Below are 25,764 nucleotides of genomic sequence, written 5' to 3'. Positions count from 1 at the left end.
CTGTGCATTCTAGTATAATTATTTGCATTACTATTTGTTTTTTCTTCAGATAAATCTGATAATTGTTGCTCGGTCTCTTTACTCATTTATTTAGCAGAGTGTCCACACACCTTCTCATTCTACATAGAGGTATACCGGTGGCTTTACAGCCTACATTTCATTGATTATCTCTGATCCCCAAGGTCAATTTGGTTGTTGCCACAGTGCAATGCAACACCACTCACAATAGGTGGCGCCAAGCTAAAAAAAGACGAATCCTATCTGTTGCCTCTTTAAGGTGGAATATTAACTCGTAATGTTACTCAGTGTTTGAGTTAATGACATGAATCCATCAGCACACCTTAAGTGTTTGAAAATATATATTAATTTTGACCAAATCATGTGAACTGTACTGTATGTGTCACTTGGAGGAAAAAAAGCATGTTGGAGCGTTGTTCCTGTGGGCTCCAGCAACACTGCGCTTGCCTTAGAAGGACTAAAAGCACAAACCTGCTAGAGGTGCAGACTGATAAAGGAGGAAATGCAGTGAGTGCTGGACGGAACAGCGAGTGACAACAACCCTGCTGTCATGAAAGAGTACTGTTTGTGGTAGCAACGCTATGGTCTAGGTACCCTGTCTGAAGGGTTACTGTTGGTTCCAAAGTATCATACCAAAAGTGTTTGGTGGAAACAGGGCTCTTAATTTGTCCATTCTAGGCTACTGTAGAAAGATATGGCGGACTCCATTGGAGAGGACATACTCGGTATGTAAATACCAGTGGCTCATTCTAAGGTAACAAAAGCACAACAGTTATTATTTTCAAGTGATGATAAACTAATGAAAACATAGTTATGAATATTATATACCATTTCTGCCAATTGATGCCCCTCAATCCTACACGCTGGACCTTCAAGTTGTTGAGAAATGAAAAAGACACCTCAAGGGTAAACCTTACCTGCTGGGGAAAATCACCAGTCGAGTCACGAGGAAGACCGTAGTAAACACAACAAACAGTGTGTCACACGTTTTCCTCCAGCCAGTGCCGTAGTTGAACATCTTGGCAGACTGCAAAAATACAAATGATTGTATTCATCAAACAAATACAAACCACAATTGAAGCTGTATGTAAAGCACAGTCACCACACTGAACAGAAAATTATTTAAGCTTTATGCAAAAAGGGCTACTGAGCCAAGGCTGGGGATTAGGATAATGGTCAACAGGAAAACGTCTTCAACAAGGGGAAACTAAAAATGAACATGCATGTCAGTTCAGTCCATGATGAGACTGTAACTGTAAATGTTATCAGCATCGTCTTTCCTGTTGTTTTCTTCTACACGTCTTACTGAGTTTACTTAGTAAAAAAAAAAAAGAGCTTTTTCTTTTTTAATATTCATTATATTCTTATGTACAACCGATTGTTTTGTTCAGGTAAACGGCATCGTGGGCTGCTAAAGTGTTTTTAGCTATCAGGACTCAGTCACAGGATCTGCCTGCTGACCGCTCACAATAGACACTTCTTTTCTAAGAACAACCTCAAGCACAAAGTGAACCTCTGGCTATAATTTACAAAATTTAGACTCACTTTGGTAGGGCTACACAGAGGCAGAAAAAAGGCAGACAGGGAAGTGAATCTATGGTGACATGCCCTGAGGAGATCAGTTATATGTTTAAGGTCCCGTGTGACTATTTGGCTCAGGCCCTAGAGTCTGAATAGATGGCAAGAGACGCTTAATGTACAAGTTGTTCTTTTGAGTCCCACCAATGTTACATGAAAGCAGCATGGCAGCAGGAGCGTTTGTGATATTACCTCCAGCAGAATGTCAGCAGAGTCATGAAGCAGCATGACCAAGGTGCCGATGCGAATGTAGTTGGCACAGTAGGAGAAACTGAGCAGGAAGATGGTAGCCAAATGATGGATCACCTGTTCTTTAAAATCCTGGCAAAGTACACATACAGTAAATGTAACATCAGTGAAATAAAATGACCTTCGTCTGTCAACAGAATGATTTAAATTCCTGCCCTCAAAGTAACTTATTAACCCTGTGTTAAGTGAAATTTCTCATTAATGCAGAAGTGCAAGCCATCAAGCATAAATATGACTAGGCTTAAGCAAACACAAGGCTAATACCTTCACTCATGTCCTTCTCTAAAGGGCAAATGTGTTGTGAGGCAGTGTAGATTAAAAACTCAGTTGTGTAACATTTATGCGTGAATGGATGTTGAGGTCCTCACCTTCCTCTTGATGTCCACATAGATCCGGAGGAGCAAAGAGCCATAAAAACCCAACTCCAGCATGTAGTACCAGTAATGAGCTTTCTCCATGGGCTGGGGACAAACATCATTCAATAGTCATTAAAAAGTCAAACAAAAACACCTGGATATTTACTGGTGAATGTAAAAGTAGGTAAAAGTACACATTTTCACTATTGCCTGTAGTGCTTTTTATTAATCTAGATTGATTTGGTGTGAGTTGCTGAGCGTTGGAGATATCAGTCGTAGAGATGTCTGCCTTCTCTTCACTATAATAGCACTCAGCTTGTGGTGCTCAAAGCGTCGAAAAAATACATTTGAAAAACCCAGCAGCAATGTCTCTTTCCAGAAATCATGACTGGGTTGCTCATGATAATCCACAGACCTTGTTGTGAGCAGTTTCATGTAGGCACTATTTTCTTTCTACTGTACTACACTTGCCAACCATATCACTGCGAAGAAGGAAGTGTGCATCTACGGCTAGCTCATCTAGCACCATTGAGCTAGCTAATGTTACAGCTCAGCCAAGGAGGACGCCACTAATGTTTACATATCCCACTGTCACCAGCACGAGCCTGTCATCCATGAGTAGATGCAAGTTTTCTTCTGTGCAGTGATACAGTTTGCGGGTGTGGTTAGGTAGAAAGAACAAATTACAATGAAGAGAAACATGAGACAGGCACTGCATGCTTTCACAATACCCTGGTTTTACTTCACACACAGACTAACATCCTGCCCATAAAAAGCTTTTATAGAGTTTATGTTACAGTCACTGAACAATGAATCGTTCACAGTGGTTTTTCAGCACCAACAGAAGCCCCAGTGGCCTAATGGATAAGGCACTGGCCTCCTAAGCCAGGGATTGTGGGTTCGAGTCCCATCTGGGGTGCATAGCAGAGTGGCGCAGCGGAAGCGTGCTGGGCCCATAACCCAGAGGTCGATAGATCGAAACTATCCCCTGCTATCTAAATATTTTACAAACACTAATCATCAAACTCTCACTGCTTTACTCGACTAATTCCACTCTCTGTTAAATGTGGAGCACACTGGCCTCAGCATACAGTAACTGAATCTGAACCTGTAAGCTATCTAACAAAAGGTGTGAACAGACAGACTTACAGCTGTCCACTTGTGATAGGATCCCCCAAGACAAACACTAATACCAGGTGTAAACTGGGCCACAGACTACCATTCTGTCCATAGATATGTTAAAAAGGTCCACATTGTCAGTGTTACAGTCACTAAACAATGAATCATTGACAGTGGTTTCACAGCAGGTGTGAAAGCCCCAGTGGCCTAATGGATAAGGCACTGGCCTCCTAAGCCAGGGATTGTGGGTTCGAGTCCCATCTGGGGTGCATAGCAGAGTGGCGCAGCGGAAGCGTGCTGGGCCCATAACCCAGAGGTCGATAGATCGAAACTATCCTCTGCTATCTAAATATTTTACAAACACTAATCATCAAACTCTCACTGCTTTACTCGACTAATTCCACTCTCTGTTAAATGTGGAGCCCAGTGGCCTCAAGTTCAGTACCTGACCATACTCAAGATGCAAATGGAGACTCATTCTAACAAAAGATGTGAAAGGACAGACTTACAGCTGCCCACTTGTGATTGGATCACCCAAGACAAACATTCATACCAGGCGTAAACTGGGCCACAAACTACCATTCTGTTCATAGATAAGTTAGTTAAAAGGTCCACATTGTCAGTGTTACAGTCACTGGACAATCAATCATTCACAGTGGTTTTCCAGCACCAACAGACGCCCCAGTGGCCTAATGGATAAGGCACTGGCCTCCTAAGCCAGGCACTGTGGGTTTGAGCCCCATCTGGGGTGCACAGCAGAGTGGCGCAGCGGAAGCGTGCTGGGCCCATAACCCAGAGGTCGATAGATCGAAACTATCCTCTGCTATCTAAATATTTTACAAACACTAATCATCAAACTCTCACTGCTTGTCTAATTCCACTCCCCATTAAACATGAAGCAAAGTGGCTTCAGCATACAAAACCATTAGTGAATTACTTTAGTACTTGATCAACAGAACATTAATTAGAAATTAATCGATAATTGATGAATCCATCTTTTAATTGAAAAGGCCAAACATTTGCTGGTTCTAGCCTTTTTAGTCTTCTGTGATACTAAACTAAATCTAAATATCTTTTGTTTTTCAGACTTTTGGCCGGACAAAGACATCTCCCTGGGCTTTGTGAAACAGTAAGAGGCATTTTCACTTATTTCTGACATTTTATCGAGCAAACAATTAGTCTGCAGTAAACGCTACAATGAACAGCAGGCAGGCACTGAACACTTTCATGATTCAATGATTCTACTTCACACAAATGCAGAAGAAGATTATCTCAAAAAGGATTATAGTGCCAGTGTTCCTGTCACTGATGTGTGCACAGTGGCTTCCCAGCAGCCCCAGAGGCCTGTCAGGGATAAAACACTGGCCTCCAAAGCAATTCTTTGGCACCGAGCCTTATGGGAGATGTGAAGCAGAGTGGCGCAGCGGAAGCGTGCTGGGCCCATAACCCAGAGGTCGATGGATCGAAACCATCCTCTGCTATAGGAATGATGCTTTTAAAAGAAAAGCCCTGAATGTCTTTTGGTATTGGAGTGTTGATCGGATTAAATAAATGTTTGATGTCATCGGTTTGGGGCAGAGTTGCTCTCGATGTAAAAACACTTCGAGTTAAATATCAATATATATGAAGCGCTAAAGAAGCACCTATATTCATAACAGTCTTAATCGCAATCATTTAAATGGCATGAGGATATTCTGGCAAAAAATTAACATAAAACATAGAAATAAAGAATACATGATTGTTCTTTCCTTCCTAACCATGGTATTCTTCCATGAAATGAGACAGAATATGCATTGTTCTAATGAGAAGGAGGAAAAAGATGTGCTTGTTTAACAATTCCTCTTTTAAACAAATGCAATCTGTTTCCTTCAAACTCAGAGTTCAGTCACACTTGAACACTAGCTTCCACACAAAACAAGGCTTTCCTTATGATGTTGTAATATAAGACAAACCCTGACAAGAATGAAGTCATGAAATAGGACACACTAACTATCCAAAGGAGTGAGATGATGCTGTGTTTTTACCTGATATGGATATTGCCTCCAACATTCCCTGTGGTCCCAGAACCATGGTCTCTGTAGATAAAAGACAAAGACAGTGTTAAAGCTGTAAGACTTACATGGCAATGTTATTGCTTTAAAAACTTTTTTGAAACTCATACTCACATCTATCAAACAGGCGAGTCCACCTATGAAGGCTGTGAGGTAGAAAAAGAACCTCCAACTGCAAAATAAAACACATTAAAACAAATAAATCAACATAGCTTCAAAGTGTGTCTCTTTGTGCAGTGGCAATTCTTTAAAATTAGTCAAGTTCTCAGGTGATTTCTTTCCCCTGCTGTCTCTAGATTTTGCAGTGAACGCTGATTAAAGTCTTCTTGCGGGAAGTCTTCTGTTAATCGAACGATAGAAGGGTTGAGCACTTACGCAGCTTCACCAAACTTCTTGGATCGACAGGGCCTGTCTTGATTCCTGCGAAGTCTGAACCAGGTCTCGATCTGCCTCTGGGTTTTGCCACACAGCGACATCAAAGTCACAATTTCACTCTGGAACGACAATAGAAGGGAGAAATCGATTAAATGAAGAGGAATAGAAAGCAGAAAGTGGTCTTGGAAGACATAGAGTACAATGTAATTAGAAATGGAAAGCATAAAGGAGGAAATGACAAAGGGGAGAAACAGACGCAGGCAGAGAGATCATCCTAACTTCATCTTGGGATCATCTTAACTTCCCAAAGTGTTGTCAAAGCAAAATGTAAAAGTGTTTGCTGAATAAGTGAAGTTATTCTTGTGTGTTGTGTTTTTAATGTCTCCTGCAGCAGATTAATGATCACCTGTAGGGTTGGTACAAACAGGCCTGCTGGGATTAATTAAATTTGGTTGTGTGATGCAGTAAAAGTTTTATAGTCTGTGTTATTATTTTATATATACATAGAGAGAAATAAATGTGAGTAACTTTTTAGGAGCATTACTAGTTTATCCAAAAGCTGAGAGAGAATAGTGTAAATGGCTTCTGTAAATGTGATGTTCCCCCAGGCTAAGTGTTTTAGGAACAAAGAAGTGTTAAAATCACAGTGTTCATGTACCGCTGTGCTTTTCACCGGGAACTATCCCAACAGCAAACAAACAAGTAAATGCTTAAAATGAGCATTTGAGAAATTTAACAACCCGTTGCCTTGATCCTTTTGTAACTTCTTCCAGATGACATAAAAACATGCTACAAATGGAGCTGAGCTGCATGCATGCTGAGGCCTTTTCAGACTAACTTGTGTTGGCTGTCTGCTCCTCTGGGTGTAAAACGACTCCAGCTTCGGGGAGGGGGCAGCAGTCACTTGTCTTCTATACCTCAACCCCACACATCTGCCCATGGGTGGGGCCAAAAACCTGGAGGCAACAAAAGACAAATGATTACACAAATGATAATACGCCAGTAACACCCATTGAGAGACAGTCAGGGCGCCAGCCTGCAGTTGTTTAGCCAGACTCACTGTACAAGCTGTTAAACGGTCTAAAGCAAACAGTTTGCTTGGATAACTGAAGGCTGTACTGTATGCTTCCATTCAGACACCCAACAAAGCAGTGTGTGTGCATGTCCGTGTGTATGGGTGTATAGTATTACCACTAAGCTTGATAGATATTTGCATTTAAGATAACATGATATAAGAATTTTGCTGATTTCCAGGAGAGAAAATTTGCATGAAATCACAAGATACAGTCCAGAGAAGTGGAAAAATATATAAAATAGAACAAAGTTAGAAAACTATATACTTTACATTGCTCAAACCAGTATGTAGTAGTGAGATAAAATAGGGAGCACTGCACTATGTTAAGGCTCTGTGTAGTTCATTGTAAAACAATCAGGTGCTCCTCAAGGATGGGGCAAAGAGTCACTCAAAGATAAAAACTTGCCAGCTCACTCAATGTTAAAGTCCATTGTACAAGCAGACAGTCCAAAAATGCATCTGAGACACACTCTGAATAACTATGTTAATTATTTACAGTATACATTCATATAGTTTTCATCTGTAATTTCTGTCAATATGTTTTGTCCAGTAGGGTTATACAAATATATCATGTGACCTGTGTCACATGACCCTCACATGAGGTCTTAAATTGCACACCTGTGTCCAATGCATTTTACACCCCAATGAAGACTCTTTAGTCAAAACGTGTTGGTTATCCATGTACTAAAAAAGGATTTTTAACTACAGCCAGGGTACCTCAGATGCATTTTTGGACTGCCTGCTTGTGCTATGGACTTTTACACTGAGTGAGCCGGCCAGTGGCTGTTTTTTATCTGTAAGTATATCATAGTGTTGTCACAAAACTGGAATTTCTAACTTGGAAACAAGACCTTGAGAAAATATCAATATTCAATGCCATTTTCAATACCACAGGGAAAAACTGATATTGAGGGCATACAAGATAAATATAGCAAAGCTATACCATGACAACGACGACTTTTCTGTTCTTGGTTAGTAGCAGAGAACAGCAGAATGACTGAAACATAGCATGGACAGTATTTATTAACAACATCTGCTATAGTAAAAGATACCAGAATAAATTAGCATAGTATATGAACAATAACAATGACATTTAACTGGGTTTAACGAGCCATTTGATTCCACTGCTGTGAATATTATAATGGTTAACACTCTGGAGATGTAATCAACCAATCAAACCCCTGAAGACAACCTGTGTATGTGTAAAAAGTGCCTAAGAGGCTTGTTATGCACTCCTAACAAGCTGCACCTATAGTATGCAACTACCTATAGTTTCCCTTTTAAGTTGATAACTGAGCATGTGTTTTATTAGATTTTGGAAATAAACTAAAAAGCATCAAATGAGGGAAAAGTATTTCATGCAAACAGAATTTGGTTTTTAGCTATAATTTAAAATAACTTTCACTGAAAAGGAACATTTCCTATACTGTCTGTCTCTCTGTCTAGTCCCCAAAGGCCACTTTTGTCCTGATGATAACAATGCCTGCTCTGCCGAAACACCTGCTCACTCACCCACAGGAAATGCTGAAAATACAGAATGATATTTATTAAATGAGGGTTGTCAGTGTTATTTCAGCTTAGGCAGGATAAATATTTATCTTCCTGTAAAACCTACACATCCCAAACACATCGCTCAGATCTTTACAGAACAAAGAGATTAGGTGTGTTTTACCTCTCAAACACGTAGCGAAGGGCAACAAAGCCCAGTGCGAGAGGCAGGGCTATGAGAAGGTCCTGGGGTAACGGTCGGTCTGAGTCTGACAACTGTTCCACGTCTCTCCAGGTCACACCTGGAGGAAGCCAGTAGTCCTCCCTCCAGAAGTCAGGCAGCAGGTCCATTCTGCTGCGGATTGACAGGAATTTTAGGAAACATAGTGAAGATGATGTTTAAAACAGAGATTTCCTCATAGTTAAGCTTCAGCCCAATCCTCGAGGTAATTCATCGAGGTAATCCCAGTCTGGAAAGTCTCCAACTTGAATTTAGGTAAGCAGTGACTAGAGTGAGACGTCAGAGGCTGTGTTTGTATGTGTGTGTGTGTACAGTATGAAGGCATGGTGGCATGTCAAAGAGAGATAAAGAGGGAATACTATGATGGCATATCATAAACAGGTAGAGCAGGTCGGCTAATCCTAAAATCTGCAGTTCAATCCCCAGCTCCAGTCTGCATGTTGAAGTATCCTTGGGCAAGTTAATGAACCCCATATTGCTCCCAATGGCTGTTCCATTGGTGTATGAGTCAGTATGAATAGTTAACTAAGGTAGCAGGTGGCACTTTATAAGGTAGCCTTGACCTCCAGTGTATTAATGTGTGTGTGTGAATGGATGAATGAGACTATGTAGTGTAAAAGCACTTTGAGTGGTCGGACGACTAGAAAGGCACTATGCAAGTTCAAGTCCCCTTACCATTAGAGCTTATGGACAACGTAGTGTAATATTTGCCATATCTGATACCTGTCTCTACCTCAACTACAAAACAAACCAACCAGGAGAAGACAACAATAATACACCTGGGGACACCCGAACAGGGCGTGTTCAAATGGCCAAAGGCCTGTTTTGTCACACTATGAGAGCCCTTGCAAAGTTTTTTCAGTCTGACCCTGCAACTGGTGGGGGTTCCTGCACTGTGGAAGACATTGTGTCTCATCCCAAGAAGGCACCAGATGACTTACGGCTAGTTACCTTGAGATCTCATATAATGACGACCTTGAAATAGCTGCTGCTCCATCTCCTTAGACCCCAGGTCCACTAACTATGTGCTTGACCCACTGCAGTTCGCGTACAAGGAGAAGGTGGGTGTGGAAGATGATATCCTCTTTGTACTACACAGGGCTTACCCTCACCTGGACAAGCAGAGCTGTGCTGTGAGGATTGTGTTTTTCATTTTTCCAGCACCTTCAACACCATTAAGCCCCTCTTACTGAAAGACAAGGTAACAGTGATGATGGTGGACTCACATCTTGTGACCTGAGGGGAAATGCAAATCAGTGTGACTTGGCGTGGCCATAAGTGACAATGGGAAAGGCCCACTGGATCACAGACTACTTCACAGGGAGGTCAACAGTATGTCAGGCTGAAGGACTGCTTCCCTGAGACTTTGGTCAGCAGTACTGGCACACCACAGGGGACTGTGCTTGGCCCTGGCTTGTTTACTCTTTACACTTCTGCTTTCAAGCACAACTCGAGTCATGCTGCATGCAGAAGTTGTCAGATGACACTGCAACACTGGGGTGTATTAGGGGTGGACAGGAGGATGAGTACAGGAGCCTGGTTTAGGACTTTGTGTCATGGTGGTGGCGGCCAATCCATCCAAAGCTGAACACCTCACAGGGAAACTACCTCACAGGGAGACCACAGTATGTCAGGTTGAGGGACTGATTCTCTGAGACTGTAGTCAGTAGCACTGACACCCAATAGGGACTGTGCTTTGTCCAGTCTTGTTTACCTTTTACACTTCTGTTTTCAAGCACAACACTGAGTCATGCCACATGCAGAAGTTCTCAGATGACATTGCAATTGTGGGGTGAACTAGGGGCAAACAGGAGGGGGAGGACAGAACCCTGGTGGACGACTTAACAACATCATACAGGTCGAACCATCTACAGCTAAACATCTCCCAGACAAAAGAGATTGTGATGGACCAGGCCCCATCTGCAACTAGTCTCCAATGAGGTACTATTTCCTGAGGAGGCTGAGGTCCTTCAACATCTGAAGGAAACTACTGCTGATGTTCTACCACTCAGTTGTCACCAGCCTTTTCGTCTATGCTGTGATGTGCTGAGGTGGCAAACTCATACAAACTAAACTTCTGGTAGCCTACTAGAATAATAAAATCAACTGTTTTTCATAAATTTTGCTGCAATAAAAATGACTTACATGAAATGAACAGACTGAAAACTTTATCTCAATAGATAGAACAGACATTGACAAAGTTTGGGGACATTATTTGCAGTTGAAAAAAAAGGTAATAAATTGCAATATATTGCAGTATATGTTATGACAATACGCAACCACTACTTTTAAATTGAATTAATATTCTGTTGTGACTTAAGTATCGTGATTACCTCATGTTGTGGGGCCTCTGGGGATTCTATCTATCTATGTATCTATCTTTTAATGATATATTGCCAGGCCCCATACTATCATTACTAAGTCACAGCAGAACTATAAACAACACATTATATCCTTTAGGAATATTACTTAGTCTGTCAATAATGCCATAAAACAATGATACATGTAAAACTGTCAAACAAAATAAACTAAAATATTACTTCATGTTATAAATAGCAGAATACAAAGACTAAGCTCAACTAAAGAGATCACAAGTATACAGCCTATGCAGAAATAGAGAGATGTCTTCCCTTTGTTGAAAACCAGCCAGTAGTTCAGTAGACTATCATCATTAACACGGTGAAACGCACCAATTCGAAGTTTAACTGTTAAAAGAAATTGGGACTCACCTTGCGGAGCTGTATGCAAATGATGAACTGATCGATCCTGAGGATGAAGGAGGAATAAAGTCCAACTTATTTCAGCCTGATGTGGCTGATGATGCGCCCCAGCACCGCTAAATCCCTCCTGACTACCAGACAGAAGTGAGTCGTTCAGTCACCGCGTCTCAGGCGTCAAGTTAGTCAGAGGAGCTGCTGCTGATTTCAAAATAAAAGCCGCTTGTAGAGAGCCTTAAAGTTTGCAGTGATTTCAGGCACCAAAATGAAAACATGGGTGCAAGACAGAGCTCTGTTTATGTTTTCCATGGCACGTTTGCCCGTTTCTCCCTTAAAAAAGTAAATTTAATCAAATTTAATCATGTTGCTCTACAGTTTTGCACAGACACTCGACAGTAACTGCCTGTAAAGGTAACTCAGGTCTACTTTTATTCTGAAAGTTTCCGGTACATACGTCCTTATGTAACAGGAGGATGTAACTTGATGGTTGAGCGGCTATTGAAACACAAGGGGCGTCTCCTGCTCATAGCGACGGTTCACAACCCATTAACTCAGCGTGGGTAACAAAGGGAACTAACAACAAAAACTGAAATGTTTAAGGCTAAAAATTTGGGTTATATAGCCTCTGTAACCTACCCCAAACTTGTTTAGCCTATATTGAGTTAGGTATTACATGCTACAAGTTAAACATTTGTAAAAACTAAGGTTAGAGATTAATTTTTTTGTCCAGCTGCCACCGTGGTTGATGGATTAAAAAATCTACCAACCACTCAGTAGAACATCATTGTATTTTGGCTGGTGAGTGAAATAAATCCAGCAGACACTTGCATATTTACCAGCTGATTTCTAACCCTGGTATCAGCAGTTATATTATGCAACTTCACACTGGCTCCCAGTATCTTTTAGGGTAGATTTTAAGATTTTACTGATCACTTTTAAGGCTCTTCATGGTCTCTCCCCCAGCTATATCTCTGACCTCTTAGTTAGTAGGTCCTCTAGCAGAGGTCTTTTGTCTGTTCCAGAGACAGAGCGTTTGTTGTCAGAGCCCTAAAAGTCTGGAACAGTATGCCCAAGGAAATCAGGTCAGCCAAGTCAGTGATCTCATTAAAATCCCTTCTTAAAACATACTTTTATCAGAGAGCCTTTCCTGATTTGACTTGAGTTTTAAGTTAATTTAAACGCCCTTTTACTTCCTTAGTTTTTGTATAGCCTACCAAAGTTTTCTTATCAGTTCTTGTAAAGCACTTTGTAACTCTGTTTTGAAAAGCGTATTACAGATAAAGATTATCATTATTATTTTAAGTGTTTTGCATCAACTTGTAATTGCTAATTGTGGCCATATTGGCAACTTTACTCAATATATCTTATTACATTTCCTTATACTCCATTGTAGGTTATGCACCTGGCAGACGTCTCCTGGGGTTACAGCTCTCCAGGAAAGCAGCTGATGACACACATAGCAACAATCCGGGACACTTCCAGGACTCCACAGTCCTAAGGTAAACACACCTTGCCAAGTGTGTGCACAGCCACACAAACTTTACTATGAACAAATGTGCTGTCATAGAGGGCTTTGTATTTGACTGTTATAACACAAACTCTAATGGCACACACTCCCTTAAAACATACACACACAGGCACACACTTCTCTCTTAAAGCCATGTGCACACACACACCAGTCCTCCTCTCACCATCCTCCTCTTCAACCAGCACTCTCAGCTGATAGTATTGTCATGGAGGGAGATAAGCTGGCAGACTGCAGATAACATCACCACAGTTATGCAGATGAGCTATTCTTTTTTGTCATGCTCATGCGTCAGGGCCACAGCTGTGTTATGTGTAAAGCATACTTGTATTATTCAGTCACATTAAGTGCGTGATAAATGTGTTTAGGAGACTTAGTAGGAGACACTGTGGCAAAGGGAAAGAGTTTGTGTGCGTTTTACAACAGAAAAAACCTGATTTGCATGTCTGTGGATGTGGGCTGTGTTTATCTTCCGTTGGTGTTTGTGTGTGTGGTGTCTGTGTGTGGGGAGTTGTGTGTGCAAGCGCCTTTCTGGGCATTTCTAGGGGATGGAGTCAGAGCACCACAACATGAGCCTGTCCAGATTCAGGAAGGTATTTGCATACTGTGTGCACCTGCCTTGTCCGTGAACTGAAACAGAGACACAGGCGTTTTAGTCCTGCATGTAAAATACAAGATAGCGAGAGGTAATCAAATCAGCTGAGCCTGCAACACCAGCCATTACAGTAACTGACTTTTAACTCTGCATTTACCAAGGTGGAGAGGACTGTCTTAAATGTCTTTTATATTTTTGTTGTTGTTGAAATTATATTAACAACAGTAACAGTAATAAGTATTTACACCCACAACCCCAGCAATATTGAAGTGTCACATACAGTATGGTTACAAAGAGCAGTTTCTGCCAGGCATGTCGGGCCTGGGGTCATGTTTTTCCTGTGATCCAGCCTCATTTGCATATCTGTGTGCACATGCACAAGTGTGTGTGCGAGAGACAGGGTGATGGGAACTGAGTGCCCTTGTTATTTTATCAAGGAAATAAATTGTCAGGACCCAGTGAAGCAAAATCTTTCCTGTTAATTGCCGGACTAATGAGGTGGGAGTGTTAACGCTGTGTTTCCAACCGTCTGTTGGAGCCCGATGAGCTGTAAACTGCAGAGGGCTGTTTTAGTCCAGTTGGTCTGGCTGTGCTGTGTTGGTGCCAGGTTTATGACCCAAGATAACTTGCCTTGACTAATTTCCTCACTTACTGATAGTCAAAAATAATATTAACTTTATATTTAATGCTTCATGTCATCATTTAAGTGCAATACATGCAATAGTATGCATTAATACAATGTTTAACGTGTTTAGCAATTCAGTTAGAGGTTTGAGATAGGAATGATGTCACACCCAAGTTGATCACGTTCCGGTAAAACAAGTCGGGAAATCAAGATGATGTTAGCAATAACAGTTCAAGCCAGGCTAGCTGTTATTTGCAATACCAGTTAAAAACAAACATTACACTGTACAAACACTGAACCAGCATGTCCACAGATAGATGTTGGACAGGACTGTGTGTATGGCTGTTTAAGTTAGACACAAAAAAGACAGTAGTGCAAGTAAACAGCATGTCACTACAACTTTCACCACTGTTAATGCGCAGAGCAGCCATGTTAGATTTTGAGGTCAGGATTGGTGAGGTTCCTCCGACTTTCCAGTACAAATGGAACACACCATTAGAGCTTGGAGCTAAATGCTAACATCATACAAACATGTTTAGAATGACAAAGCTAACATGCTGATTTTTAGAACATATAATCTTTGCTTTGTTCACCATCTTAGTTTAGCATATTAGCATGCTAACATTTGCTAATTAGCACTAATCAAAGTCAAGACTATTCAAGAGAAGGCTGAGACACGGGGTCAAACATGGGGGGATTGCACATGCCCAGGGTAACTTGAGCTGCAATGCTGGAGGGTGACAGCAGGGGCGCTAGATAAAAAGCGCAGGATCCGCTCAGGCGATCAAGGAGTGCGGTCTGCTTGGACTTTTGAACGGCGGCTGCCTGAAGTTGTTGGAATTGCATCTCTGTCATTCTCACCCACAACGCAGGCCACCAGTGACAGTCCAATAATAAGCTGTGAAAATGACATGCATGCACATCCCCTTTATTCCGCGGTCTCACGCCATCTACTGAGCCTTTGAGGAAGTGCAGACCAGATTTTACTGCGCATGTGCAATCCCCCATGTTTGACCCCGTGTCTCAGCCTTCTCTTGAATAGCCTTGATCAAAGTACAGCTGAGGCCGATGGGAATGTCACTAGTTTTGCAAGTATTAGTCATAGATCAAGGTACTGATAACGATGATGGCACTAGAGGAAAAAGTAGCCAAAGTTACTACAGTTTGTCCTGAAGGAGGCGTAAATGTTTGTACCAGATTTAATGACCATACATAACTTGAATGGTGGCTTGTCTTTAAATAATGAGATACTCTGCTGTAGCTAATATAATATCAGAACAATTCTCAAATTAAAATACCATGGAAATGGACTTTCTATTTAGTTAACGGTCCAGTGTGTGTATATTTATATCTACATACAGAGCAGGTCCTTTTCAACTGAGTCCACCATGATGTTTCTACAGTAGCCCAGAATGGACAAACCAAACACTAGCTCTAGATGGGGACTTTTGTTTTTTCGAGTCGGCCACCTTAGTTCCCCTACACGCTTGGCACTCGGGAGAAGTTTCAGTTGGTTGCAATCTGCAACCTCACCACAAGATGCCGCTAAATCCTGCACACTCAACCTTTAATCATTTAGTCAGCACAATAACTTTTGAGAAAGGGATTGTATGGGTGTTTCCAGTATGCACAAATTTTTACAGTGAGATTTTCTTTAATTAAAAAAAAACAAAACAAAATGGACTAAACTGTCAATTTTCTCTACATTTCACATACGCCGTATAACCATCCAGCATCCATCTAACATTTTAAAACTCACAGATTTCTTCCTTTTATTTTCCCAAAAGTGAAATCCTTTAATTTCTTTTGTTATGTTTCCCTATAGTGAAGCACATTTGAGCACTGACTGATCCCACAGTCATCAGTGGGCTCACAGTTGTAGTACCCAAACAATCCAGAAGAGGTCACAGCTAATCAAATAGCTGAACTCCTGAGAGAGAGTGCTCACCAAGTGAAGCAAAGGCCAGAGGGATCTACCACAAGGGATAAAGCTGAAAGGAGAAATAGGGGGAAATCCCACCAAAAAACCCAAAGCAAAGATGCATTCAGGAAATGTGCCTAAAAACTTTATAACTACAACTGATACAGCTTCTTTTAATGGTTAAGATGGGCATCACTGTCACTGGAGTCCCTTGTAATTCTTACCTAAATCACTTTGAATATTCTTGTTTAGTATTTTTTCTATTCTTTTTGTGATGACTGATGTGCATCTGGAATGTTTCCACTAATTTGCCCCTATATATGTTTGTCTGATCTAAACAAGCAGAGTGCTGTGTTGAGGGTTGAAGTCACTCAGCACAGGGATATATTTCATCTTGAAGGGGGGGCTGATCTGACTCTGTGAGGGCCGATCTTCGTAAATTAGCTGCCTGTGTCTCTTTACGAGCCTCCGATTGATTATTCGATTGATTTCATTTGCTTTAAATCTTGCTTGTATTGATTGTAGGGCGGCAGTGAGGACAGCGTTTGCTCAAGTAAAAGTTTATGTGTGTTATATTTGTAGGCGCCATGTGTTGTGTTGTGTGTGTGTGTGTGTACTGAAGGGCAGTAAAAGGATGAAAACTGCTAAAGTCAAGACGAGACAAAATCTTTTTATTTCATTAAAAAAACTGAATGCCACTTTAAAGAAACATTAGGAAAATATCTAATTTTTACAAGCAAGAGTCTACATCCAGGAAGTTAGACCGTATACAATAGTTTGGTATCGATAAACACTTTTGGTCATCATCGATGACACAAATCAACTTTTTAGCAAATCAGTAAAATATCAATACTAAACTTCATTTATAAAGAGAGGACTTTACAGTGTAATAAGGGCAGAAGCAATATTACAAAACAAGTGGCAAAAGGAGCAGTAACATCGTTAGTATGAAACAGATATTAGCGTTTCTTGTATTCCTACAGGCACTGTTGAACAGATTTGGCTGGTGCGCTGGACGGGGCCTAAAGGCAAAAAGGATTAGGGGGGAGGAAATTGGTGTACATGCATTTCATAATCATAACTTTATATGACACATATTGAGTCAGCACTGTGACCCTCACTCCCGCACTGAGCCTCATAAGCCTCTTAAAGGGATGGCGACATGAAATAGCAAAACCCCAAATAAAATACGTTGTATTAACTGTTATGTATTATAAACATTTCCTTTTATAGTGGGATAATATTGAAATTTAGGACAGTGAATTTTAAAGAAATTAGAGATAACAATAGCAGCTAAAGCTCAATTTCAGGGGCGATTTAAGTGATTCCCTTAAAATTACAGAGGCTTTGGTTAGTTAGAAATCATTTTACCTGAGGATCATGTTCGAGGTGGTACAAATGCCTCACAATATCCAGCATGGTTCACATAAAAAAAAAAGGTTTCCAGTTCCAGAGACACTATGACATCTTCTAAATTGTTTGTTCTGCAGCACTCAAAGGCTCCAAACTGTCTTTTCTACATTATAGCAATAAATCAGCATATAAAGTTGACAGTCTCGTCTTTAAATCTGCTGTAACAGTGCGTATTAGTTCTGTCTAAATGACTTCCATGTCTGCCCTGAACCCATTTGATTTCTTTTTTATTCAATCAGGACCTCTCTTGCAGCAGCTCCTCTCTCTATTTATAATTCAGCCCTGGGATTTGTAAAAACGTTATAGAATTACGAAATGACATGATAAACAGGAGTCATAACGTAATGCTGCGATACTGATCGCTCTCTTCCTGCAGTGTTTGTCACTGCGGAAGCTGCAGTGTAACATCACACACACCGAGTCTCCAATAATACTTTAATTACTGTGAATTAAAATGGATGCAGGATGTCTGGTGTGTCTGCTCCTGCTCCCTCTGAATTGAATCCTTGTACAGATGCTGTTTAATGATGTTATCTTTACAGCTTGCATTACAGTACCCCAACCAAACAACAAACACACTGCAGTTTCTTTCATTTTCAGAGGCTGAAACTGTGGAAATAGAAGCGTTTAGCAGGGCGCAGAACAATCATTGTATATCAAAAGTCCCTCAAAAGAACCTTTATATATCTCCAGATGCATCCCTCTCCTCATCTCCCGATCACTCCTCATCTTCACACCAGTGCATAATCAAACTGTCCTCTGTCCAGACCCTCCTTATGGTCTGTCCACGATGATGCTGGCATGCTGCTGTAGGGGTCCAATAATATACGGACGCAGCGAACCAGAAGGAAGAGCAGCAGCAGCACGAGGAGGCCGACGAAACACAGGGCCCCTCCCTGCTCGGGATGCCCCGCCATGGGCTGCAGCACCGTCGGGCCCCTGGGGAACCCAGGTGGCGCAGGAGAGGAGAGATCATAGTCCACAAACCAGTAGTTTGAGTCACTCATTTTGGGAGCGAGGGAATGTTCAGGAGGATGAAATCGTTCACTGTATACGTTTTATTTTTCAGTCAGAAGCTCTGAGGACCGGCATGGCTCTGCAGGGTCATCTTTGTTACTGAGCGTGATTTCTAAACCCAGAGGGACATCACATAGTGAAATCAGGCAGATGTCAACAGATTGAACTCAACCAGCGATGTTTCCCACAAGCCACAGGGCAAAGAAATAGTTCCAGCAGAAATAACACGGGGTAAATCAGTAGTGCAAATGAATAAGCCCTCTGGTGAGCCAAGCAGCAAGCTGAGGCATGCTCAGTGAGGTTTAATTAGATTCAACTGGCCCCCTGTCTTTGTCCCACTCGCTCTGCAGAGAAGCTAACAATACAAAAGCTGAGGTCACTACTTCAACTTCAAATCATCCGCACGGTCCTCAGTTTGTTTGTCAATATTTCAAATGTCATCCAACAGCAGCCCTAGAGGGGCGTTTAGTGTGATTACAGAGTGTATAAATCTCTATTGAGTGGCTGAAGATGTTCCATAGATCAATCAAAGTGCTCGCAGGCTGTAAATGATCCACGTTATGGTGCTTCAGAGAATGTTTCCGTTTTGAATCACTTGACTGGTTTGGCCGCGTTGCAGTGAGTTGTTGGTTTACTGAAAGAGCTTCTATTTTTGTATCTTGAGTCACCAGGAACGTCTTCATTTGGGGATTCACTCATCAAGATACCTGAGAGGGGAAAAAAAAGATGAGACACAACATGAGTGAGTTTCCAGCATGCAGAGGTGCTGAATGGAGGGAAAAGTCTGATTGATTCTTGGGGTTCAGAGCTCGACAAGAGGCTTGGAGCACGTCAAGGGTAATAGATTTTTACTGTTTCAGGGGAGTGAGGTGTTTCCAGGGTTCTCAAATCCCGCTGTACCCCTGTCAGAACACATGCCAACAAAAAACACAACAGTCTCACTTTAAAACTGTTGTTACATACCCTGTCTGATCTTCTAATCTTTTTTTTGTGAGGAAAATAACCGAGACAAGACAGAAGCACTATCCCTCTCCTGAACTCAAGCACAACATAGTACAAGATAAATAAATCAGACACTGATGACGGAAGAGAAAAATGTGGAGGAAACCCTCAGAGAGTTGCTGCACTTTTGCACAGAAACACTCTCCGTTGGCGCTTTAATGGGCCGTGGAGTGGAGAGACATTTCCTGCTGTAGGTGCACTCCCGAGTCAGCAGATTCTATTCCAGGAGGCTTCGTCTCCCTCCTTACCACCCGGCTGATCCTCGCAAAGAGACGTTGATAGCTCCCCTGCTCTCCAGATGATGGGACTAAAGGGCCAAGCACGGCTTTAATAGGGGACTTGAAGACATAATGAAAGAAACTGCCTGCCTCAGTATCAATTATCAAATGGCCTGTGGTTGCAGCAGGCTGGACAGTTCAGGTAGCTGCATGTAGAGAGGGAAGCTAAAGGAGCGACTCAGTTGTCACCAAGTTAACACAACAGGACAACACATTAGCCAGGGTCAGTCAGTGGAACGCACTCAGAACAAGGCTGCTAATGAAAAAGTTGTTTAATTACTTCTACAACTAATAATATTTTCCATGAAAGACTGCGTAACTTTCCTGCACAGATGGTTTTATAGTTTTAGGATGTGACTGGTTTTAATGAATGCCCAAAAAACATGAAAGAAAATGATACAAGACTGGATTTTGAAGTTAGTGGTGTTTTTTTCCTCTTAAATTTTTCTATCAGTCAAAATACAGTTATGCAACACAACCAACATTTTTGCTTCCCACTGCAACTCTCCTTGACACTTTACTTTATGCTACACTGGCAGAATGTATAGTAGTCGGGGAGAGCTACCTTAATTAAGCTCCATCCTACGTGTTTTTTATCCCACCTGCTTCACAAGTCAGGAGGTCAAACGAAACTCTTCTTATATCACAAACTCGTCTAGTTCTTATTCACAAGCAGACTCAGCAGATATGTGGGTCAATTGAAGGTCGCAAAAGGTGACTGTTGTTTTTAGGTTGCTCAAAACTGCGCAGGTTACCCAAGGTCATAGTCATGTACAAACACCACAGAGCCGAGAACGAGGACGGATTCCCGGTGTGGAGAAAAACAAATACAGCTTTAGAGAAAATCAAAGAATGTGTAACATCAATTTCATACTTCATCGATTCTCATTGAGAGACCTGCTTTGGTTCCTAAGCAGCAGATAAATCTCACTGTGGTGCCTGACCACATCTGATTTACATTACAGAAAAAAAACAGCTGTTCTTGACCCCGCGATGACAGAAAACCACATGTCACAGGTTCACTATATTTTAAAAAAGCAAGAGTAAAAAGAAGATTCGCGAAAGCCTCGGGCAGCCAATAAATTCTGAGGACAGAGCACATGCAGTGACATATGGCGTCCCTCGTGGCTGTAATACCTGTAATACCTCCCATTTATACCTGTGGATTATGACAGCAGCTTTGAAAATGTCAAGGACTTCTCCAAATAAAAACGGTGAAATCTAAAGTAAACCCTGAATGTAGGCCTGCCAGGCCAAACAACGCCAAATACACTGCAGCTGAAGCTCTGACTTTTCTGATTGTATGGTATCTAAACATGTTAGAAGAATAGCGTCATGCAACACAACACTGTTGTCTCCACCTTTTTTTTTAATCCCTGCTGGTAGTGATCTCTGATTATGTCACCTCCAAAGGCTTTCTGCTGTTGATGTTTTGCATTGTGATGAAAAACAGTAAGATTCTTGATCACAGATATTAGTATAAAGAGTTCAGAGATTCAAAGACAGGCATTTAAAATCTTCACCTAACTGATCCAGGTGAATATTTGTCTCCTTTGAAACTTTAAATGACTCCACTGTATTACAAAAATCAATCAAATGTTTAAAATGTTGGTACTTTGTTAATCAATCTGTAATTGGAGAAACTTTTAACATAATATTATCTCTTATTTTTGATGCTCTTAATGTTGGGAAGGTTACTTATAAAATGTAATAGGTTACAGAAAAGTAATGTCACTATTTAATTACGTCATCAAAGTATTCCATTTGATTACTTTTCTAACAAATGTTTTTTACAGAAAATGCTATGTTTGGGTGTAACCTCTGTGCAATCACCAACATTTTGATTAGTATCTGTAATTTAATTACATATTTTATCCTCAGTAACTGTAACTGATTAAAATTACATTTATTTTTTGATATAATTACATGTAAATAGTTACTCCAAACACCAGATGCTGTAGTTTTCTCTACTGTATGACATATTAGCAGGGCAGTTAATTGGATCACTCTTGTAGCTATAAATAAGGGAAGCATTTATTTAGTTTTTTCTGTTTCTTTTCTTTCTCTGAAAACGTTGCATTTGTATAAATGTTCCACAGAAGGGTGAACCAGCCATGTTAACGTTACTCCAATTAAATGGAGGCGAACTTACACAGCAGAACAAAGTTATAGCTCCGTTTAACAACTTGTAAACTTGTAAACGCGTGATTAATAAAGTCACCTTCGGCCACGCGCAGCATGACATTCACATACAGAAGTTCACACAATGACAAACTGGAGGACGATCAGATTAGAGAACTTACTTCCCGGCTGTTGTCACAGGTGAGGGCATGTAATGAGGAACACGGAGTGGTGAAGATGATGGTGATGGTGATGATGATGATCCTGCAGATGTTCAGCACCGCAGACAGCTCCGGGCTCGTTCAAAGCCTGCACGCGGAGCTTCAGGTCTGAACTCTGTCACATACCGCAGCACCTCCTCTGCTTTGTCAGGAGCTTTAAGTCCGCTCAGTTTGAGGGATCCGCCCCACCTCCCTGCCCACTCTCCGACTGTCCCTGCTGTATGGACTGCACACATAATCTGTTGGGTGGGATGAGTAAAGCGCCGGGAGCCGTGTGTGGCTTTTGCATTATGTAAGAGGAATGCGTGGGGGCACGGACACTGAGGGGCTCTGATAGATAGCCACGTAGACAATAAGTTTAGCAGTTTTATTGTTTACTCTGAACTAATAATTACTTCATTTACCTGTAAGTATTCTGGTTAACAGGTGACAGATGCAGAGGGAAAAGGACCATAATGCTAATTAAGTTAATAAAGTTTTTATCTGAATCGAGATTGCAGTTTCATGATATTACAGAATTTATTATTATTATTATTATTATTAGTCAGGATGACCCTTCAAGGAATGAAAATGGAGGGGTTATTTTTGGTTGAACAAACGTTTTATTACTATAATTAAAAATTGAATTGAACATTTTTGTTAATGGAAGTATGTGTAAAAAGTTTCCCCATAGAAAATTAGTTAAAGGAGATTCAATGTGCCGTTGCATTTATTTTTCAGTATCATAGATAAGCAAACCCAATAATGGCAGTGTCAGCAGCCTGAATCGGGCCTGGCTAATTTCATCCAGCATGCCAAGTTTGGGCCGATGCTGGGCCAGGTTATTTCCGATAAGGGCCCAATGATGGTAGGGTCGGCAGCCGGAATCTGGCCAGCTGATTTGGCCAGTTTCTGGGGCATCACTCATACCAAGACTCAGCCGAGTCAGGCAACTAGATGCGGCCCAGCTAATTTCATCTGGCATGCTGAGTTCGTGCCGATGCTGGGCCAGGTCATTTCTGATAATGGCCCAGTGATGGCAGTGTGGGCAGCTGGAATCTGGACAGCTGATTTGACCTGATTCTGGGGCGACATTCATGCCGAGTCTCAGTCGAGTCTGGCAACTGGACCCAGCCTGGCTAATTTCATCCGGCATGCTGAGTTCGGGCCGAAGCTGGGCCAGGTCATTTCTGATAACGGCCCAATGATGGCAGTGTTTGCAGCCGGAATCTGGCCATCTGATATTGCCCGATTCTGGGGCGTCATATTTGCCAAGTCTCAGCCGAGTCAGGTTACTGGAGTCAGCCTGGCTAATTTCATCTGGCATGCTCAGTTTGGGCTGATGCTGGGCCACGTCATTTCTGATAACGGCCCAATGATGGCAGTGTTGGCAGCCGCAATCTGGCCGGCTGATTTAGCCTGATTCTGGGGCGTTATTTATGCAGAGTCTCAGCTGAGTCAGGCAACTGGACCTAGCCGAGTTCAGGCCAAATCTGGGCCAAGTCATTTTGGCTACCTAGGAATATACAGGGTATGATAATCGTCAGCTTTTCTATCATGGTATACCTTGAAACTGGTGTATTGCTGCAACCCTGTTTGCCCCCAAGTCAAGAAAAGAAAGTCACAAGTCAAGTCCCAAGTCTTAAGCTTTGAGTTTTGAGTCCTAAACAAGTCATGATGTGTGCTCCACCAAATGTATTAGCATTTTAACAACAAAGTAATAATACATTAATTTAGAAAATTCATGGATGCTTTATGTGTCACAGCCTGCATTTTGCTCCCTTGCTCTCCCTGGATCAGTTATGAATTTCTGATCCATGGAGGTTTTATATTTGTAAAACTTTCCTCGAGTCTAGAAAAGCAATTTAAAAATCTGATGTGATCATGATGTTAAGTCCATGGGCTGACCAGGAACTTGAGGGTGGGGCCAGTGGGAGAAACACTACTGCACATATTCAGTGGGCAACAGTAAAGTAAACCTTGATGGTAGAAACGTTTTTTGGCAAGTGCACCAGGTGAGCAATTTTCATTGGACTGAATAGGCACCATCTTGGGGTCCAGTATCGATCGTGTCTTTATTCTCTTTTGGTTTTGTGAAGTCGACTCTAAAGTCATAAAATCTATGGCTTGAGTCTGACTTCAGTCCAAGTCATGTGACTCAGCTCCACACCTCCATAAGGGCTATAGGTACAACTGGACACTGAGGTTTTTCTGGGTTTTTAAAGTAACCTTTTCCATAGTTTCTAGAGTTTCTATAGGCTACAGAAACAAATGTAAACACGTTTAAGCTGATTACAGTATTTCTAGCCCCACTGTTTTTTCGCTAGGATTCAATAATTCTCATGTTATTCCTGGAAGCATGGAGAGAGTTTTGAAACAGCAAAATGAAATGAAATGAAATGGTAACTCTTTGTTTTAAGGGTGTTTAATTCCTTAGAAAGTTCCCTTTTAAAAGAACTTTGTAATTTGGTAGAAATAATAGGGTCATACGGTAAATAGAGATGTTCCGAAACATTTTTGTGTTTTGAGCAGTTGTTGATTTTCTAAGGAATTTCCTGAAACAAAACTACTCCACTTGAATAAAACTTGCAGATAATAAAATAAAACAGGTTCCTAAAAAGCCCTCAAATTTAAAATTGTAGAGTTTTTTTGTGCTTTTTGTGTCTTTGGGTCGTATTGGGGAATTGACTCTGACTCATGACCTCAGTATTCATAAAATGCTGGCTATGACTTGGACTGGGTACAAAACATGCATGGCTGAATGAACTTGTATTCAGGCCTCAGGGCATACGTGAATGGTGAGTCCCTGCTGACCACACTCCAGGTTTATTGTGCTATGTGTAGTTTGTAATTCTAATAAACACAAACATATTTTGTAATTAGTGCCATGTAAACAAAATAGAAACTGCGGGCAAGACTGAAACTAATTTACCACCTCACTGTAGAACATGTTTACTTGATGATTGGTTTGGAAGAAAAAGTCCGGACAAACTCTATCAAGAGTTTCAAAGCTGGTCAATTAATGTAACATAGATCCTATGGGTTGCATATGCATAGAGAAATGCTTCTTCATTATTGTGGGTCGTATAAGATGATGGAGCTACATCTTATGTCAGACTTCACTGCCAAGTTTTGCTCACCTGCAAAGAAATTACATGATCAAGATGTGAAACAAAACAAGTAGAGCAACCTGGCTGCACCTGTGGCTCTGCTCCAGATACTCACTGTGAGAAGTAATTAATTGACACAATTAAAACTGTACAAACACCGGGGCAGATTGCAGTCCGTACGCATCCACATGTCCCCTGCCTGCAGCCGCATGGGTTCTCCCTGTAGGTTTAATTAATAGTCAGTGGAATTGTAAGACTGTCCTGAAGGGGCTCATAATCAAATCACACTGAGCACTGCTCCAGCAGGCTGCCCACTGGGGTCCTAATTGATAAGAGTCTCCACCTGCAGGGTTATGAAATTCAACATTTCCATTGCTATCTTTGCTGTCACAGATGGTGCACCAGGAGGTCAAGCTGTGGTTCACAGAGCAGACGTAGGTCACCGCTACGGGATACCTGAACCCCATGACAGCAGGTGAGTCTGAGTAACTAAAACCTTGAGCCATATGAATACAGGCATGTGGGGGACTGAGCATTTGTTGCCCTGAGTCTGTCCTTTTAGGCAAACTAACTTTGACCTTTATACTGTATGATATTTGCTTACATAATCATATGATGTTGCTGCATACACTACACTGAAAGCCTTTTTATTATGTGGAGCACAGCTTTGTGTTTACATGGTCGTGTGCA

General features: G+C 41.4%; 2 protein-coding genes, 1 long non-coding RNA gene and 6 other non-coding genes across 10 annotated transcripts in view; 7 read left to right on the top strand and 2 right to left on the bottom strand.

Annotated features, from left to right (window-relative positions):
* LOC126383108 (ceramide synthase 2-like) overlaps positions 1-11,419 on the bottom strand; it is a 15,077-nt gene extending 3,658 nt beyond the window's left edge. Inside the window, exons 1-9 of one of the 2 annotated variants that reach the window (XM_050033550.1) lie at positions 11,280-11,419; positions 8,494-8,661; positions 6,585-6,702; positions 5,747-5,865; positions 5,486-5,543; positions 5,345-5,395; positions 2,214-2,306; positions 1,789-1,917; positions 936-1,045 (exon numbers count right to left, since the gene is read on the bottom strand). In XM_050033550.1, the coding sequence (XP_049889507.1) occupies positions 936-1,045; positions 1,789-1,917; positions 2,214-2,306; positions 5,345-5,395; positions 5,486-5,543; positions 5,747-5,865; positions 6,585-6,702; positions 8,494-8,660 (845 nt within the window). In that variant the 5' untranslated portion in view covers position 8,661; positions 11,280-11,419. Of the gene's footprint in view, positions 1-935; positions 1,046-1,788; positions 1,918-2,213; positions 2,307-5,344; positions 5,396-5,485; positions 5,544-5,746; positions 5,866-6,584; positions 6,703-8,493; positions 8,665-11,279 lie in introns of both variants that reach the window. The other variant, XM_050033549.1, reaches the window with a different exon arrangement.
* The window catches only part of LOC126383110 (uncharacterized), a 30,525-nt gene extending 4,982 nt beyond the window's left edge, over positions 1-25,543 (top strand). The window contains exons 2-4 of the long non-coding RNA XR_007569109.1: positions 4,407-4,449; positions 12,661-12,766; positions 25,468-25,543. This is a non-coding gene — a long non-coding RNA (uncharacterized LOC126383110). The remainder of the gene's footprint in view (positions 1-4,406; positions 4,450-12,660; positions 12,767-25,467) is intronic.
* Positions 3,048-3,120, top strand: trnar-ccu (transfer RNA arginine (anticodon CCU)). The gene has a single exon. It is a non-coding gene; the product is annotated as a tRNA-Arg (tRNA).
* Positions 3,517-3,589, top strand: trnar-ccu (transfer RNA arginine (anticodon CCU)). Its single transcript has one exon. It is a non-coding gene; the product is annotated as a tRNA-Arg (tRNA).
* Positions 3,593-3,664, top strand: trnam-cau (transfer RNA methionine (anticodon CAU)). Its single transcript has one exon. It is a non-coding gene; the product is annotated as a tRNA-Met (tRNA).
* trnar-ccu (transfer RNA arginine (anticodon CCU)) lies at positions 3,999-4,071 on the top strand. The gene has a single exon. It is a non-coding gene; the product is annotated as a tRNA-Arg (tRNA).
* On the top strand, positions 4,075-4,146 carry trnam-cau (transfer RNA methionine (anticodon CAU)). The gene has a single exon. It is a non-coding gene; the product is annotated as a tRNA-Met (tRNA).
* On the top strand, positions 4,730-4,801 carry trnam-cau (transfer RNA methionine (anticodon CAU)). The gene has a single exon. It is a non-coding gene; the product is annotated as a tRNA-Met (tRNA).
* On the bottom strand, positions 16,609-22,106 carry LOC126383109 (cortexin-1-like). Its single transcript, XM_050033551.1, has 2 exons — positions 21,947-22,106; positions 16,609-19,070 (listed from the first exon to the last, which is right to left on the bottom strand). Exon 2 carries the CDS (start codon positions 18,351-18,353, stop codon positions 18,078-18,080), a length of 276 nt encoding a protein of 91 aa, XP_049889508.1. The 5' UTR covers positions 18,354-19,070; positions 21,947-22,106; the 3' UTR covers positions 16,609-18,077.
* Positions 25,544-25,764: the final 221 nt, after the last annotated feature.

This window comes from Epinephelus moara, chromosome 21 (assembly GCF_006386435.1).
Source record: "Epinephelus moara isolate mb chromosome 21, YSFRI_EMoa_1.0, whole genome shotgun sequence".
Lineage (NCBI taxonomy): Eukaryota > Metazoa > Chordata > Actinopteri > Perciformes > Serranidae > Epinephelus > Epinephelus moara.
Note: the sequence above shows the minus strand (reverse complement) of the source record. Positions and strands in the feature narration are given on the sequence as shown.